This window comes from Parus major, chromosome 3 (assembly GCF_001522545.3).
Source record: "Parus major isolate Abel chromosome 3, Parus_major1.1, whole genome shotgun sequence".
NCBI lineage: Eukaryota > Metazoa > Chordata > Aves > Passeriformes > Paridae > Parus > Parus major.
In genome coordinates this window covers 82,025,174-82,043,047 of record NC_031770.1, presented here as the reverse complement: position 1 = coordinate 82,043,047, position 17,874 = coordinate 82,025,174, and the positions used below count along the sequence as shown (strand labels likewise).

General features: G+C 37.9%; 1 protein-coding gene across 1 annotated transcript in view; it reads right to left on the bottom strand.

The window, feature by feature from the left end:
* Positions 1 to 457: 457 nt before the first annotated feature.
* Positions 458 to 17,874, bottom strand: part of IMPG1 (interphotoreceptor matrix proteoglycan 1) — a 54,142-nt gene continuing 36,725 nt past the window's right edge. Inside the window, exons 13-17 of the mRNA XM_015621935.2 lie at positions 9,519 to 10,084; positions 8,521 to 8,740; positions 5,205 to 5,415; positions 2,657 to 2,740; positions 458 to 512 (exon numbers count right to left, since the gene is read on the bottom strand). Of these exons, the coding sequence (XP_015477421.2) occupies positions 2,701 to 2,740; positions 5,205 to 5,415; positions 8,521 to 8,740; positions 9,519 to 10,084 (1,037 nt within the window). The 3' untranslated portion in view covers positions 458 to 512; positions 2,657 to 2,700. The remainder of the gene's footprint in view (positions 513 to 2,656; positions 2,741 to 5,204; positions 5,416 to 8,520; positions 8,741 to 9,518; positions 10,085 to 17,874) is intronic.

Here is a 17,874-nt window from a genome sequence, read left to right as displayed (position 1 = left end):
AATTCAACTTCTGTATGATTTGCAATGTGAGCATTCAGGGAGGGAGTGAAGTTCCCAAATGCTTTGAATGTAGCCTTTGGTCAATGAGAGTTCTTATTTTCATTCACCATTTGCATCAGCGTGTGTAAGGAAGGTAAATAAAGGGCTGTAGAAATGCACTGAAGTTCCATTGACATTTTTTACCAGAATGGTTGTAACATACAATATTGAAAAATGTCACATCTCAGCAAAATCTGTTTCTAGCACTCAGCTCTTAAATAAAACAATTAAGATGTGTAAGCACCAGAAGCTTAATGCGTGCATCTTAATAGTGGGGACTTCCTACCAGGCATTTTAGACATGCTCAGGAGCTGCTCAACTTGGTCATTTGCCTTTCTTCAGTAAAACTATTTCTTTTAATGTGCACTGATTTTAGAGCCAAAATATTGTATCTTTAGGAATCCTTGATTTTTTTTTCCCATATTCATCCTGCAGTCTAATCTTGAATAATGCAGACCTTCTTTCTTGAATACCTATAAGAGAAAGTCCCGTAAGACATTTGAAAAGTATTGTTGAATTTGAAAATGTACTATTTATCTAATAGCTAATAGGCAAGGTCACACTTATATCTCTTAAGAGAACTGTAGTTCATTTTAAGAATCGTGCTTCGAGAAGAGGCTTCAGGCAGACCCTCTATCGGCCTTTTAGTACCTAAAGGGGGCCCAAGAAGGAGGGAGAGACTTTTTGCAAGGGCAGTGAGTGATGGGACTAGAGGGAATGGCTTTAAACTGAAAGAGATTTAGATTAGATGTAAGGAAGGAATTCCTAACTGTGAGGGTGGTGAGGCATTGGAAGAGATTGCCCAGAGAAATTGTGGATGCAGCATTCTTAAAGGTTAAAGGTTGTTAATGACTAATTGGGTAAAACTCCACCCAATCAAAACCCCCTCTGATAAGTAAGTTTTGCAATAATTTTCCATGCAGTGATTCTATAACTGAACTGGAGACATTTTTTTCATATTTGGGAAGGGTTTTGAAGGTTATTTTAGCTCCTACTGGAACTTTATGCCTATTTTCATATATGCCTTTATAAATGCAGAGCTGTACTTCTAGATAATACATCCTAGAAAGCTGTCACTGCTGTCATTACATATTGCAAACCAGAATTTAAATACTGAATTTTCAGTTTGGCCTATAAGCTGTAGATAGCCACATCTTCCTGAAAATTCAGTTCAAGAGCCACATTCTATTTTAAAAATTTTAGCCCTGAAGGAATTTTCTAGATTGTGAAATCAAAGTGTTCCTCTTGGTTTCAGCTAATGAAAGGCATTCTACTTTCATTTTCTTCTGCCATTGACTTTTGTCAAATCATTAAAAACATGTTGAATCTAAGAGTGATGTAAACATTCACAATGAACTTAAGTAGAATAAAAGTGGAAAATAGCCACCTAAATTTTTAAAAATCCATTTCAATTTTGTGGTTGCTGGATTTCTCACTAAATTAATTTATTTTACTAGATCTTGAGAAGAGCTTTGTCAATGTACTTTTGACAGTTCAAATATGCCCTAGATGACACAGACCTGGTTTTCTTTAACAGATGTGCCATTTTATTACTTTAATAAAATATGTAATGCTTTTCTATGTAGTCATTTTAAGTAGTTTAGCTCTTATGAAAGTTAATTGGTCTACAATGCCCACAGGCACATTTCTTTTAAGGTGGGTGTAAAATAGTAATTGCAAACATCTGTGCTCCTGCTTTTATGGACAGTGAAACGAGTTCATTCTTGAGCTTTTCCAAACTGCTACTCCTTTCTGCTTTGTCCATATCTGTCTATGTCCATCTCTATCTTTGTAGTACTCTCATTTTCAGCACAGTCTGTAACTGTGGCCACAGTACTTGAACAGACCAGATCTGGGTGTGATGAAGATCAGTGACAATAAATCTTTCTGTATGCTATCTTTGCTCGTTCCTTTATTTACATAGCAATAAACATGTAAGGAGCCCAAGATTCACATAGTTGGTATCCTGTCTTCCATAATGTCCAGCTAGTGCCAAGGGCATTCCTGTACTGATATTCCCTCTAATAACAATGGGTGCTAGCAGCTATAGCAAAACCTTTTTGTTCCTAATTGGGCTGTAATTCAGAAAATAAAAATGGCAAAGTCAAAGATTTTTTTTGTACCTATCAAGAGGACTTAGATACATCAGAAACATCTGCCAATTTTAGAGCAATCTTTGACTCAGCTTTTCTCCTTTCTGTCTTTCCCCCCCTAAAGTTACAACGGGTTTCAAGTTGAAGAGCTTGAAATAATACTTGAGATTTGAGCAGTATTCTGCTCAAATTAGAATTCCTACTTGTCAAACTGTATGTAGCTTAACCAGACTGAGTGATCTGAGATTTTAAGTGATCTAGTACTACTATTTAAACCTCCCCTTTGGACTGCATTTTGTGTTAATTTGTCATTTCAGGTGTTTCTTCTTCCTTCACATGTCCAAGTTTTCATATAACCACATTAGCACATAGTTATGCAGAAACAGGACTTTGTTGTCATATCAAGCATCCAAAAAAATCTGAGCTTTTCTTTGTATGGAATTAATACAAAGAGGCTCCCTGGTAACACTGACATAACAATGGGAAATAACAGATTTTTAAGGTTCTTGAAAATAGTCACAAACCTTGGTTTTGTCTGGCTGATGCTGGAAATGAAGAATTCCAGAGACTAACTTGTCAGTCTTGGTTTTGTAAATTCATCTGGTGACCTACAAGAGTAAAAAAAACCAAACCACTAATTATTTCTCTAAATGACTAAAAGCACTCAGACAGGATAGACTGCCAGAGCCATGCAAGAGAGATGTAAGAAAAGCAGTTCTACAGTCCTGTGATGAAACCTACACTGCAGTAAATGTGGAAAGGAAATTAATGCATTAGTAGTTTCAGTTCTGAAATTGCCAAGCAAGAAAGTAGCTTTGAGTTTGATTTAATTGTGGAGTTAATACATGAAGGTGGACCTGTTATTTCAGGTGGGGCTTTTTGTTAGGGATGAGAAAGGGGTTTCCATGCAGTTTACCTCCAGGCTGAATTGTGTTTTGAAGTTCATGTAATGCTTCGTGATCAAGGATCTCAGAGGAACTGAGACAAGCACTTACACTGCAAGCCGTGTGACAAAAGCTAGATAGGGGCTCATCGTGTTCAAAAGCAGGATTAATCCTCACAGCATTTTCTGAATTGCAGCTGCTGAGAGTAGGACTTCTACAATGCAGAACATTTTTGTTTAGGTAAGATTTTAAATTGCAAAAGAAACAAAAGGAATAGTTTGAAATGTGAAGGAAAAGATTGCGAGCAGCTTACTGCAAATTAGAGTTTCTTTTGCATTTTCTTCTTATCTTAATAATTAAAATGATGAAAAGAAAACCAAGGCTTCCTAAGCCAAGAATGAGAGGTTTAAAAGTGAAGGGTTGTATGGGTTCTGGACCAAATTTTGCACAGCGCTGTCCTTGGTAAAGCTGGTGTCTACGTACGGGGCATCTAAAATAAGGAAAGGAAGAGAAAAAATGTACAGAACTTCTTGGCAAAAAATACTGAGTAACTTAAACAAAAAATGAAATGTAATATGAACTCATTATTTCCACTACGAATAATTGTTATGTGTCTGCATGAAAAAATGTGATTGATGATAGGGAAAGATAATATTTTTACGTTTGTGAGAGTGAGTTTTAAATAAAAAGACACCGATATATTCCCTGCTGACCTACAAATTTTAAGGAAATAATGCATTTTAAATATCTCTGACAAATTTCTAACCCCATACATAACATTTGTGGTTTAGAACCTTAGAAGTTCAGGTTTGTTTTAAGGTAATGTCTGAACACATCTTTGAAGCCTATGTTCTCTTTACTGGTGATTTCACTCTGGGGAGCAAGGTCTGAAATAAGAGTTCTATTACAAATAGCAGGACACCAATCTTCTTTTAAAACAAGGAGAAAGTGAATTTACATGGAACACAAATGCAAATAGTAGGCCACTTGTCTGACTGTACAAGTTTGCACAAGCTGTCAGTGTGACACTGGTGGGAATTTATGCCTTGCTATAGTTCACTCGAAAGTTCATTTATTATTTTTAATATTTCTTATAATTCCTCATGACCATTTGGTTATACCTGTATATCTAGTCAGGGTTTTTCTGAAAGGGAAAAGGGTTATTTTCCTTAGTGCATTAGTCTTGGAGGAGTAGGTTGGATCTCTGGCTACCTCAGGAGAGTTTTGAAGAGGACCTTTCTAGCTCACAGGCTGATTTCTAGTACTAAATGCTGCAGCTGCTCTACTTTGTCTCTGGAAGTCAGGTATTTGGCAGTAATGTGTTGAATTCAATATAATTTTTGTGATGCCCATTGAAGAAAATTAGTTTTGGTATTTGGGTTGTTATAATGAATAATTTGAATAATTTGTCCAGTGGTCTTATTTTTTGGATGTTAATCCTAAGTAAGGTAAAAGACCTATTATTAATCTAATCAAAGTATTAAGAGAAAGTAAACAAATGCAAGAATTGTAACTTGATTCTTGCTTTATGTACATGGCTGCTCAGCTACTGTGTGCCAGTCTGGTATACAGTTTCACATAGTGCTCTGAATTGTCTAGTCTTAAAATGAGAAGAAATGTGATACTTTGTAAAAGAGAATTAAAATGTTCAAGTACTGTGTAGTTCTCAGTACTGACTTAAGATAAATTTAAAAATCCTTAAGGAATATATTTGCAGTGAGGAAGAGCTGCTAATCTTCATGTCTTTCCCTGAAAGCCCTGAAAGCAGCTTCAGCCTTCATGTGCTTTATTGGGTGGCCTGGAATCACAGTCTATAGGAATAAAGATTTCCTTTTTTATGCATCTTAGAAAAATGTAATTTCTTAAAACCATGTAATCAGTAGCAAAACTGTGAATGTGTTATTTAATTTTTCAAAATGTGTTTGGAAATCTGAAAGGGAATGCATGTTCTTGTGTGTGTTATCTCTACCAATGATGCTGAATTTCTAATAAATTTCTGAAGTGTCTTTAAAAATAACTAGATCATAATGTTCTGTGTATACTAAAGGCAGAAATGGATTTATCCATGGTGAGACTATTTATACTTCAGAAGGGTATTTACAATGTGACTTACAGCATCTGAATGGCGAGGTTTTGACTTGTTAGCAGAGTTTATGGGGCTGTTAACAGAATTCATCAATCTATTTACCTGCAGACGGCTCCTCTTCCTGGAACCAGCTCACATTTCCCACCATTGACACAGAGATGGGGCTCCAGCTCGCACAGGCTCCGGCAGGGAAATCCATCCTGGCTGGCATAGCCAGGCTTGCAAAGGCAGTCGGCCTCTTTTGTCCACTCGTTCATTACACACTCGGAAAACTTGTCACATGCCATGAATTTGCAGGGGTCTGCCTGATCAGCTGTAAAGGATGGGTAAATCATTAACTGAAGCATTACCCCAAAGGGCCTTGGCAGGGCTCGTGGCAGCCAGAGAACACAGCTCGTGTTTACCGGCCTGCCACATGTCGTGCTGTAGGAGGATGTCGTGCAGTATGAAAGGACACACCAAGCATGCAAATCCGACATCTGCACTGATTTACCTCATCACTGTTAAGCAGTGGGTTTGTTTTCATCTCACTGACAAGGATTTTCACATTTGGATGTTTTTACCCTATTTTTGCTGTGAATGTTATTATCATACAGATCCTGTGCTACGGCCTTATTTATATGTGAGAAATTATTTCAACTGTAATAGTCTTAAACATATAATTTAGGACATGACAGAGGAATTAGATTATTGAATATTGCACAACACTAAGACTTGCAATGTAGAAACACTGTCAAATTCCAAAGAAAAGATATGCTTACAGGCCTTGCAGTGTAGGGGTTTTTGTGTGTGTGTTTTTTGTTTGTTTGTTGTTTTGGGGTTTGTTTGTTTTTGTCTTGTTTGTTTAAGTTTTGTTTTGTGGTATGTTGACATTGGAAAGGCTTCCTGGGCTTTTGCTTTATCTTTTGGGTATTAGTAAGGGATGCCTCTGCGAGATTAAGGGAAAAGAATCCTCCTGATGTTCATGGGAAGGCTCAAATCAGAGACAGCTGTTACTCAAGCCTGCTATTCCTTTCCCATTCTTTGCTTCTTACTAGTAATGAATTAAAAAATACAAGACCGAGAAAGAGTGATTTTAACCCAGTGCTCAACCCTTCAACCCAACTTGTGCTGACGAGATGAGGAGGAGGAGGGCTGCATCCACCTTTCTTTTCTCATGGAGCCTGTTTCCTATGTACCATGGGGCAAAAATCTTAGAAGGCAAAGTAAAAAGAAAAATCCTGTTCTTGCCATCAAACAGCCCCAGTAAGATGTATGAATACAGAAAGGAAAAAAAATAAAAGTGGGCCATCTAGGAAAAGAGAGCAGAGCAAGAAATGAGAACAGATATATGAGCTGGGCTATGTGGCCCTTTATAATTATGTAGTTTAAAAGGAAAATTTATGCTGGATATTGCAGCTTATAAGTGGGCTGAAAGTTTTCTTCTGCAGCCATTCATGCTCTGTATACCAGATGCTCAATAATACTAATTTAAATGAAAAATGAGGATTGCATTTGTTATAGGGGAAATCTCAGATACATACTGGGATATGCTGCAGTGGTAGAAATGAATATGTCAGAGCTGTCCATTTATAATCCCTTCCCTCTATAATTTCATGGCTATTTCCTGTTTTGAATTTTTGACCAGTGGGTTTTAGTGTGCACCATTCCCCTTTGCTATAAACAATGTGCATGTTGGTTTGATATGTCCTTTGCTCCTGGACTGTGAGTGTGTGCACATCTGAACAACAACAAGTACTGAGCTTGGCTTGAGCATTTGGCTGGGCTGAGTTTTTGTGATAATATTTCATCTTCCTAAACACATATGTGCATACTTCGTTGTATTTTCTGTTTTCACTTCATTTAGATTAAAGAAGTATTTCGTATTTTTAAAAGTCCTTCTTTATGGTTTTATTTATGAGCAGTGCAGTCAGCCCTTTGCAGCTGCTGACTCTTGATACGGATTTTGGACTGTTAGTTCCCATCCCTGTTTTCACTTTGGTAGAACATCATTACCACTAGATGGCTCTCGGTTTCACAATAAAGAGGGATTTGGTTATATTGCCTTAACTTGCTACACAGGTTGGGGTTTATTTTTTTGTTTGTTTTCTGAAATGAAAATGCATCAGGCTTTGAAATACTTGTACTGGAATATACTGGCTTTGTAAACACAATTTCTTTTATTTTGACTCTATGCTACTGCTTATAAGCCTTGAAAAAACAGCTCTCTCCACAAACCCTCTGTAATAACCTCTGTTTTCTTGAATTAATGTTGAAATACCACATCAGTAGAGCATATCAGATGAAGATGAAAGATTTTAATTTTTTTCTGAATTTGCATTTTAGGATCCTTCTTATTTTAGTTTTTATTTAATTTAAATTTATAACTAAAGCAGGGCATGTATCGCAGCCCAAAGTTCGCTTTTCATATAACAAAATAATTTAATAGTTTATTCATCAAACAGCAGTTTATCATGGCAGTATTTGAAGGGTAGAATACTGTGATCTTGTTTACTTTCTTTACCACAAGCTACCCATGCTTTTAGTGACTACAAAGACATATGTAAAATGAAAACTGGTTAGAAACTGTCTGCCTGAATTGTAAATGAATGTTTTTTTTGTTCCAGAATTGCCATAGAGCTGTACATAAACAGACAGCTTAACCAAAACTCCTGAAGGCATCTGCATACCCTTGCTATTGTTCTTCTCCATGACAATGAAATTAAATTCAATCCTGAAAAAATTACCAGAGCCTGAAAATAGATTCAGGCTTCAATTTTATAAAACAATGTAGTTTTTGAAAACACTAAGCTGTTGAAGTAAGAACAGTGTCCAGATGTGTAGCTACTGACTTTCTACTGTTTAACAAAGACTACAGACATATTTGAAAGATATAAATCCAGAGAGATTCTAGAATTACAAATCTATGGAGTACTACATAAAGTCATGCTCCAATTAGTGAGTATCTGTAGAATCCAATTATTCCTAAATATTATCTCCTTTTGTTTTGATTGCTGTATCCCTTTAAAAAAGATTTAATGATGCTGTAAACCATTGTTTTCTTACAACATTGCAATAATCATCAGAAATTATGTTTCCATACTCCAGTGCAAGGCTTGCATGTCACTCCTGCAAACTGCACACGAGTTTTTCTTATACCTGTCTTCACCCAGCACTTGTTCTAGAGATCACTCTGTCTCTGAAAAGCAGCTGGTGAACATGCACAGCCCGACAGCTCCACCCAGCTTTTCATTACAGTATGAAAGTACCTCTGCAGAGAATTTGCAACATCTTTTTTTGTCTTATTACCCCCTATCACTGGGAGACTATTGCTAATGTGTTTATTTCCAAGATAGCTATACTTCTGAAGCTGTAACGGTCTGAAAAAAATTGTCTGTTTAATTTTGATTTTACACTTACATTGGTAATGCAATCTTACCTGGCTCAATGTCCAGGGAATAGCTGTCAATCTCCAAATTGAGGTGTTGGGCTGCAGCATCACAGAAATCTTCCAAAACACAGTGTACTGCTTCTGTGATATTGTATGGCACTGTCTTGGCAAATTTCATTTTGCTGTTCACAATCACACTTCCGTTCCTGAAGTTGAGAATTTCCAAGTGCTTAAAACCTGTAAGGTTGGACTGAAGGTATGGAAGGAGCTGCAAAACAGAGATTTGCCTTTATTTTAACTTACTGTCAGTGCCTACCTGCTATTAATTTCTCTTATAGTCAATTTTCATTATCAAGTACACACATCACAGATTTATTTCCCTGAGTTTAATACAACTGTTAAGCTCCACCAACAAATTAACTTTTCTGTTTAGCAGTATCTTCTTCTGGATTTCTGCTCTTTTCTCAATAATATATTGAGATGGATGGGCAGCAGTTTCCCCTGTAATGAAATGCATAGCAGCTGGGAAGTTTATTCATCTGGAAGAGAAAAAAATTACCTCACTCAAAAGCCAACTTTAATTATTTTCAAACATTCAATCCAGGCAGGTTAGGGCACAGTATAATAGACATGTTACTGAGCTGACCTGTGCCCTATTGTACCAACAGGGAAAATCCATATCTAATCACAGCCTATGCTATGATATATTTTTAAAAGCCTATTTTTAAATGCAGCAAGCAGACACAAGCCTCAGATATAATCAGCACTGCTATAGTGTTGACGTGAATCTAAGAAAAAGCCAAATAAATTATAAGCTAGGCGTGTATCTGAGTTCTCTTGATCAAGTAAAATCTTTCATCACGGACTTCATAAACTCTGTCTTCATACTCTAAAAGAGCATCCCAGGCTTATGGATCCTTTAAAATACAGCTTATCAGATTGAGCCTTAGTAGGGTTTACTATTGTTAAAATACCGTGCACATCAGTGTATTCCTTTAAACAGCACCCAACTACCACACGTGTTGTTCCAGCTGATTGTCACCCACCAGTTGCATGAACTGTTGCTCCAGTGCTTTGTATTCTGTCGAACTCCTGTTGAAGAGGTCATCAGAGAAGTGCATGTTGGTTACCCTCAGGCTGAAGAAGACCACGAGCTCTTTGCCTTTGGCTGCAGTTGTCATGGTGCTGGTAGTTACGTACTTCAGCACCGGTGCTGGGGTGGTTTCTGCGGGCTCGGTGGTCAGCACCGAGATGTAACCACTGCCCTGCTCGCCCTCATCCAGCGCTGCCGTGCTCACCGCGCCCATCTGGTCCAGCTCAGCAGCGATGTCCTGCACTCCCATCCCGGTGCCATCCACAGGAACGCCCTCAGGGGCTGCAGCTGAGGAATCTGGTGACTCGAGGGACTGCTCGATGATCTCAGAGGGGCTGTAGGACGGGCTGGTGGCTGCAGGCAGCGGTGCTATTGACGGCAGCACATCTGTAATAACAGCTCCAGGCTGCACGGTAGAGACATCACTTGGGCCAGTAAAGAAAGGCAACCTTTCATAAGTGCTGGCTGTAACAAAAATGTCATCACCTGATGATTCTGGTTCTTCCATGATCTTAACTGCTGAGGTAAAACAGGATAAAACCAAATTAGCTATGTTGAAGCAAGCATAAAAAACATCAAACATGGAAAAAAACATATATATGGTATTTCCACTGAAACATTTTTAACAAGGTTAACACTATCTAAATATGAAACTGTTAACACCATCACCACTACTGGAATAAAATACCTCATACACATGCTTGAGTGATAGGATTTCTGAGGGTTCTATGTTTAATAGTTATGCTTGGCAAGTATTTCCTGAGCCTCTAAAGCACATTCTTATTCTGAAGGTACATAATCACACTGTCAGTTTATATTGTCTGAAAGGGGAGATTGGAGCTCTGAGCTCTCTGCTTGGAACACTTGTATGCCAGAGCAATTCTCCTTCCCTCTGCGCAAAGTTAAAGCTCTTATTTGCCAGTAACCATAAAATGTGATTACAAAAAAAAAAAAATTAAAAAAAAAATAAAATAAAGGCCCTCCACATGCAAACTGTGTCAATTTACCCAAAAGACAACAGCAGCAATGAAAAAATATTCAAACCTTAATAAGCCATCTACTGCACCTAAAGCAGAACTTTTATGATATTCCCATTGGGGCATGGCATGGATCTAGGATATGTGATAACTGTAGCTGAAATCCAAATCTAAAGTGCCAGGAATGTGGCTCTTTGAATTCGGCTTTCAGCTACCTGGCCACAATGGCTTCACAATAACTGATGGCCTCCACCAACAGCCACCTGCCCAAACTGGTGACTTTGTCCTTTTCCAGTGATATACCATTCCTCATGTGGAACTTTTAGCTACCCCCTTCAGGCAAAATCACTTATCAGCAGTAAGAAAAGAAATTTTTCCTCTGGTGATGAAACTCTTCCTTTTCCTACACACTAACTTCCTCCCAGTGGCTGATGAAAATATGAAAGAGGAGCAAAGTTTTGCAATGGGAATATCACTGGTGGCAATTGTCCTGCCACCTCATTTCATTAGAAGCTCTTCTCTTGCCATGTCCTCATGTTTCTCGTGTGATTAAGGATTTGGACAGATTAGAAAAGCAAGGCCTAGTGATGTTCTCTGTTTACAAAGCTCTTGCTATTACTTGTTATGCTGATAAGGAGTGAGAGTCACTTATCAGTTAAGAGAACTCAGAACAGCTTTGCTAGCATTAGTGCTTGAGGCATTAATGCAGGATGATCTACTGATGGGATGAGCTTGCAGCTCCACAGACATCTCTCTCAGCACGAGAGCACACACTCGAGCCTACAATTGTGATGGCATTTGTTAGGCAGATTATATTTTAGAAAGATAACTGCAGGAGAAAGATGTACTGAAGTGGCTTTGAAATTGCAGCAAATTTGAAGGCGATATATACAGCCATATATATACTGCATGCCTGGCACATAGCTGTGTATATATATCCACATTTGGTCTATACATAGACTATAAAGGTCTTCTGGCATCCTCTTATTACAAGCAAAGTAACTTATAAGGCCTTGAGGGCATAGCAAGATGATCTCTGAGCATGTATCACCTGTTTTCATAAGCTGCCAGTTCTTAGCAATTGCTGTGTCTCCAGAGACAGCAAGTGACCCAACAGTTTGTGTTGGTTCCTGTTAGTAAATGGGCTCACATCAGGGGCTGCTGAGCACCTACAGGGGCACAGCACCCATCCCAAACCCAGGGATAACTGACCTGTTCTTTGTCTAACAAGTGTTGTGTTACTGCTGCAAGACTTGCCTACACAAGTGACATATTGAAATCAGCAGTACAATGATTTGCAGCTGGTTTTAACAAGATTTTCCTCTGTCTATGCAAGACTTCATTAAAATTCAATCCTAAGAAGTTAAGAACTATGGATGAAACATGGAAGACCTAGACATTTCACAGAATCACAGAATGGTTTGGGATGAAGGAAGCCTAAACACTCTCTAGTCCAACCCCTCTGCCATGGGGAGGGACATCTCCCACTACACCAGCTTGCTCAGGGCTCCATCCAGCCTGGTCTTGAACACTTCCAGGCATTCACAATGTATGTTCCCTAGGTAACCTGTTCCAGTGCCTCACCACCCTCACAGTAAAGAATGTTTTCCCAATAGCTAACCCAAATCTACACTTTCAGTTTAAAGCCATTCTCCCTTGTCCTGTCACTACATGATTTTGTAGAAGATCCCTGTCCAACTTTCTTGTAAGCCCCCTTTAGGTACTGGAATCTTGATAAGGCTCCCTCCAGAGCTTTCTTTTCTCCAGGCTCAACAAGCCCAACTCTTTCTTGTCTCCATAGGAGAGGGCCTCCCACCTTCAGACCATCTTCATGGCCCTCCTCTGGACTCAGGTCTTGTCTTTTTTGTGTTGGGGGGCCCAGAGCTGAACAGAGTACTCCAGATGGGTTGTGACAAGAGTGGAGTTCAGAATTGAATTACCTCCCTTGACCTGCTAGTCAGTGAAATGAAAAACAAAATCCCAACCCTTTGCATTTAAAATGTTGGGTTTATATATGACATCAATATATATTGATTTTAAGACTAGATGTAAAGAAGACACTTTTTTTTTTTTATGATGAGATTGGTGAAACACTGGAACATGTTGCCCAGAGTGTTGGGTACTGCATCCCTGGAAACACTGAAGGTCAGATTGAATGGGGCTCTGAGCAATCTAATCTAGTTGATATTCCTCTTTACTGTAAAGAGGTTAAATTAGATGGCCTCTAAAGGTCCCTTCCAATCAAACTTATTCTATGAATCTGTGAATTCATATGCACATAAAAATATGTGAAAAAATTTGTCACAGAACACAAAATACACTTGCATTTTACATCATAAAGGAATTGTTTGTAAAACCTCACCAATTTGCTTTGTAGATGAGATTTTCACATCAGAAGACAATTATTTTATAGAACCTCTACAAGTACAAACTATGAAGATTGAGACACTCAATCTCAGCATATTTAATTTCAGCATAAAGTTTAGTCTACAGCACTATCATTCAGGTGTTGGGAATCCAGAGAGGGCACAAAATAAGACACTGAAATGAAATATACCCTCAGAGTAACCACATTGAAGGTTAAACAATACAATGGATTTAAAAGCTGATGTCTGCAATAAAAACTGCAACTCAAATTCCAGCCACCTCTTATCCTCCCACAAAGTTTTTCACTGAACTCCCCAGATGTTGTTTTTGTACTGCATAGCCAAAGCAGGAGAGTATTGTACTGAGAGTGTTGTATCAAAAATTGAACACCCATTGGCAAAGACATGAAAACACTAAATTAAGAGGCAATTTCCTGTGCCCATGTTATATTAAATATTTGTAAAAGGAGTTTTCCATGTAGGCATTTATTCCCTGCTGAGGGAATGAAATACATAGATTTGACTTATCAGAAAAAAATCAGCTGTCATTTCAACAACTTTATTTTAGGTATGTGATTAGTTGGTCCTCATATTTTTTTAAGCGAGGAAAGCCCTTCTAATTGACCATGAATAAGGAGTAATTGTTTGGGAAAGGTCAAATTGCCATGAGACATTTTCCTAGTGGGTTTGCATTAATGAGCAGGCTCAGAATGTTATACATTAAGAGGTCCTGGCATTTCCTTTCATTCATGAACATAATAAGCACTGACATATTTTCCAAGTCCACTGGTCAGTATTCTGGGTGTGTTCTGTACATGAAAGTTATAGTGGTACAATATCTATGTATATATTTGCATACTTGCTAGCTGAAAGAAATAACCAAAGAAGGGAAAAGTGTGCAGTTAAGATATTAGTTCATAATACAGAGTAAGAATCACCTCATGTGCAGCTCTGCTGATACCAGTACAGGATACAGAAAGTAGCTGTTGAATACATATTTACATATTTTGTTGGTGCCTGAAATGTCACTAAATCCCTGGATGCAGGACTGCTGTGTACAGACAAAGTGCTGAATTTATGTTCAAGGCCTTTAATTTTTAACTAGGACACAAGTAATGTGAGGATTAAGAGAATTAAGAGAAGAGGATCGTTAACCTAATGTGTCACAAGTGTCTCCCAACACATGATTACTGATTACATTCATCTTTTTCACTGTAAAACCAAGCCAAAAGAGCTACAATGATCTAAGACTGTCATTCTGTCTGTCTGTATGGACCCTACAGAAGGGAGGTTCAGTGTCCAATAAATCCATAGAACACTTTCTCCCCTGACTCCAGAGAACCTAAGTTCAGTGGGAATGCACACCATCTCTCCTCCATCTCCAGTCCTAAAAACTCTTTTCTCTATTAACTTTTTTTCCTGAGTATTGACACTGGAGGTCTTTGATAATCTAACTTCCCATAGGACAGGCTGAGAGCTCAGCTCTAGCTCTGCTACTCGCTCCACTACTGTGGTGTTCTGTGTAACTTATGGAAGGCTTCATCTTATTTTGAAAATTTCCATACCTTGCAGCTGTGCTTCATTATCAATGTTCTCAGCATCAAAGATGCAAATAAATGTTATTCTCACATGATGTCACAAGAGTATTTTCTATCTTAATAAAATGCTGCTTAGTAATGATAATCTTCTCTCATTATTCTCAGGACTATTCACTTCTACCTGACATTGAAACCTTAAAGAGTAAGATAAAATTTGTGAAATCGAGACTTGAAAATCTAAACCACTACAGAATTCAGGGCATTGAGCAACCAAAGTGAACTTATGCTGTCTATGTTCATTATGAACAAAGGATGCTTCTTTTGCTATCTCCACATGGGTATCAAGGCCAACCTTCTGTTCAGTACCCAACGACCCTGTTTTATTGACTTTCCTGCTTAGCTAAGTAATTTGTGCAGGGCAACAGACTGTGTGTTTGATTTGGGATATGTGCTCCCAAACTGAGTTATGACATTGCCTTCATCTCATTGGGATCTTAACCATGATTTCTTTCTGGGAGGTCAGTAGTATTGTTTACTTCTGCAGTGACTAAAGAAATAAAAAGCAAATAACTCTTCACTTGTTCATTCAAGATGCATAAAGATTAAGAGCAAACCATTAAGAACAAAGCCAAGCCCTGACTACTTTTATTGCTCTGCAATTTTTCTCTAACAGTAACCAAGTGCTCCTGAGAACAGCAGAATGATGCAGCTCACTACAGTCTGACTGTCCATAAGCATTTCACTGGTGCAACTTAGCCAGTCTTACTCAACCCACACAAAGTTTTCAGTACAGATAAAGAACTATCTTTATGTAATGCCTGAGGGTCAGTATTTTGGTTGATCCATTTGTCCATGGGAAATGGAAGCTCCCCTAGACTTTATGGAAGTCAGTCTGTTGCAGAAGGGAGTCACATCTGCCTTTAGCAATTTCCACATTTGCTCACTGTACCTGTAAGAGCCCTCTGAAATATCAGTTTCTTGCAGGATTAAAATTTTGTTCTTTCTATGATTATTGTTTTCACATGCATTGGCCATAGCATGGTTGAAAATAGTAATTCAGATTGCCATTTGCTCCTTTATAAAGCACTTGTGTTACTTCAAGCAAAAGGTTTCTGAAAAAGACTTTCTGTAAAGGTTTGAAAAAATTAAATCAATACATTTAATATTTTTTAAAAAAACCTTTTCAACTTCAAGTTAATAATTTAAGTACAACAGGTGGACATACGACAGATAACTATTAACTGAGCAATCTTACTTTACAGACCTGTGTCAAATTCATGTGCTGATAAAACTGATGTTGAACCTTAACGACTGTCTTTGGCACTCTCATGTTTCAGCAGTTTTAGAGGATGAAGCATTTCAGAAATGCAAATATAATTTAAACAATACAGGAATAGCTGGTGTTTAAAGAATACCCAAAATTCTGAGTAGAATATAAGAATATTATACAGAGAGGTGAGGTGTATAATCAGATACCTTGTATGGACAGTAGGTCAGTGGTGGGTTATTTCCATAGGGTGACAAGTGACTTTCATAATTTACAGAACCTTTACCTCATCTGCTACTGAGATTGCCAGATAAAATTACATGCTGGTGTTCAAGCACTCTAAAAGTCAGTTTTCTGAGTAAAGTCCTTGCTAAAAAATGATGCAACCAAGATCAAAATGCTCTTGTGGAGCAAGGGGATTTGTAAGTACATTTACAGGGAAACATGTTAAAAAAAGCCAGGGATACCATGGCTGTTAGGTATTGTAAGATATTTTGTATTGAAGTTCTGCACTATTTGCTACCATAGTAATATAATATTAAAATATGAATTAAACAGGAAAGGTCTTGGAAGCAAACCCAAGCAGCAGTGAATTTGCAATGAGAAATGCACTTCTACAAAGGAATATAAGAATCAAAACCAAATAAGAAACTTCTTCCTTAAAACAATAGCTTCAGGAGGATTTAACATCTCTTATTCCCATGGTTGAATGTTCTCAATTAAATTTGAAACATATCTTTCATGAGTTTAAAATAATGAGATCTGTGTGAAAACAGCCTGGGTCTTTACAAACGCCTGGAAACATAAAGAGACATCCATCAAATGCCTCAAACACTGCTGCATGACACCATAATAGCTTTAGAGCATCCCAAATGGAGAACCTGGAATACTCTTTTTGATTTATTTTACTTTGGAATGCTGGAAACAAAATCTGACAAGTTAAAATGCTTATCCTTCAGAACTTAAAGTAATCTCTAAATTCCTGCCCATTTTCTCTATTTTTTTCAGTTGTGCAACAGGAAGAAAATCAGAGCAAATTTTTGTAGATTATGGGACCATCAGACAGTTTTGTGGTATCAAAGTTTATTGGTTTACAAAATGGTAAAAACAAAAAACAAAATAGAAGTTACATGATACAAATTCAAGTAATGTGTTGACCAAGGACCTAAAACAGAAAAGAAAAACATGAAATTAGAAAGTTAAAACCAGTGGTTCTCTTAAAATGTCATCATCAGATGAGCACTTTAAGACTTGCCAAGAAAAATTAAAACACTAAATATACTTTTTCCCCCCCCTTGTATAATGTAGTCACTTGTATGGGAAAACAATTCACGGAATGAAAGTTATAGAATGAGGAGTGTTTTGGTCTTCTAAATCGTGCCTTGGATGTAGGTAGCCTGATTTTTCTCAAAGTTTTGTAATGTGACTTTATGAGAGAGACATAGGAGATATTTAAGTGGGAAGATCCTTCTGGCTTTATGTTTTGTTGTAGGTATACATTTCAATCTTACTGCTATTGCAAAGGACTTTGGGCCAGATGCCTTAGTGCAGGCTTGGCTGGTTGAGAGCACCCATCGTGCCTGCATTGAGCAGCCCAGAACAGCCAGAGCACTGTTGTCAGGGGCAGGCAGAGATGCTAAACCACAGTGCAATAAAATTGTCCATGCAGCCATCAGCCTCAGGTTTGTGTGCAATCCCTCAAGAGACCTGCACGGAAAGCTGGGGTGCAGAGGTCTTATGCCATAAACTAGTTTTTCAAAAAACAGCAGTTAAGCGACTATTTGGAATTGTTCTCACATAAAATATTTGGATTAAGCTACCTGAGTTTCATTTAACTTTTCCAATTCTCGAGTAGCAGTGACAATGCAAAGATGAAACATTGTTACTCTAACTGCTCACAGAATTTACAAATGTATTGGGAAACTAAAAATAGGAACAGAATAACTAGTGAGCTGTCCATAAAATACTCTCTTCACTCCCTCTGAAAGAACTCCTAAGTATTACTAACACTAACCTTCTTGCCATAGTTTTTAAAGGAATTGACAATAAGAGGGCAAAGCCTCTTTTAACCAGCAGCGAGGAAAAAAATCATTATTTTTTGTTACTGCAGCTGATGCTGACTCTCCTCTCCTCTCCTCTCCTCTCCTCTCCTCTCCTCTCC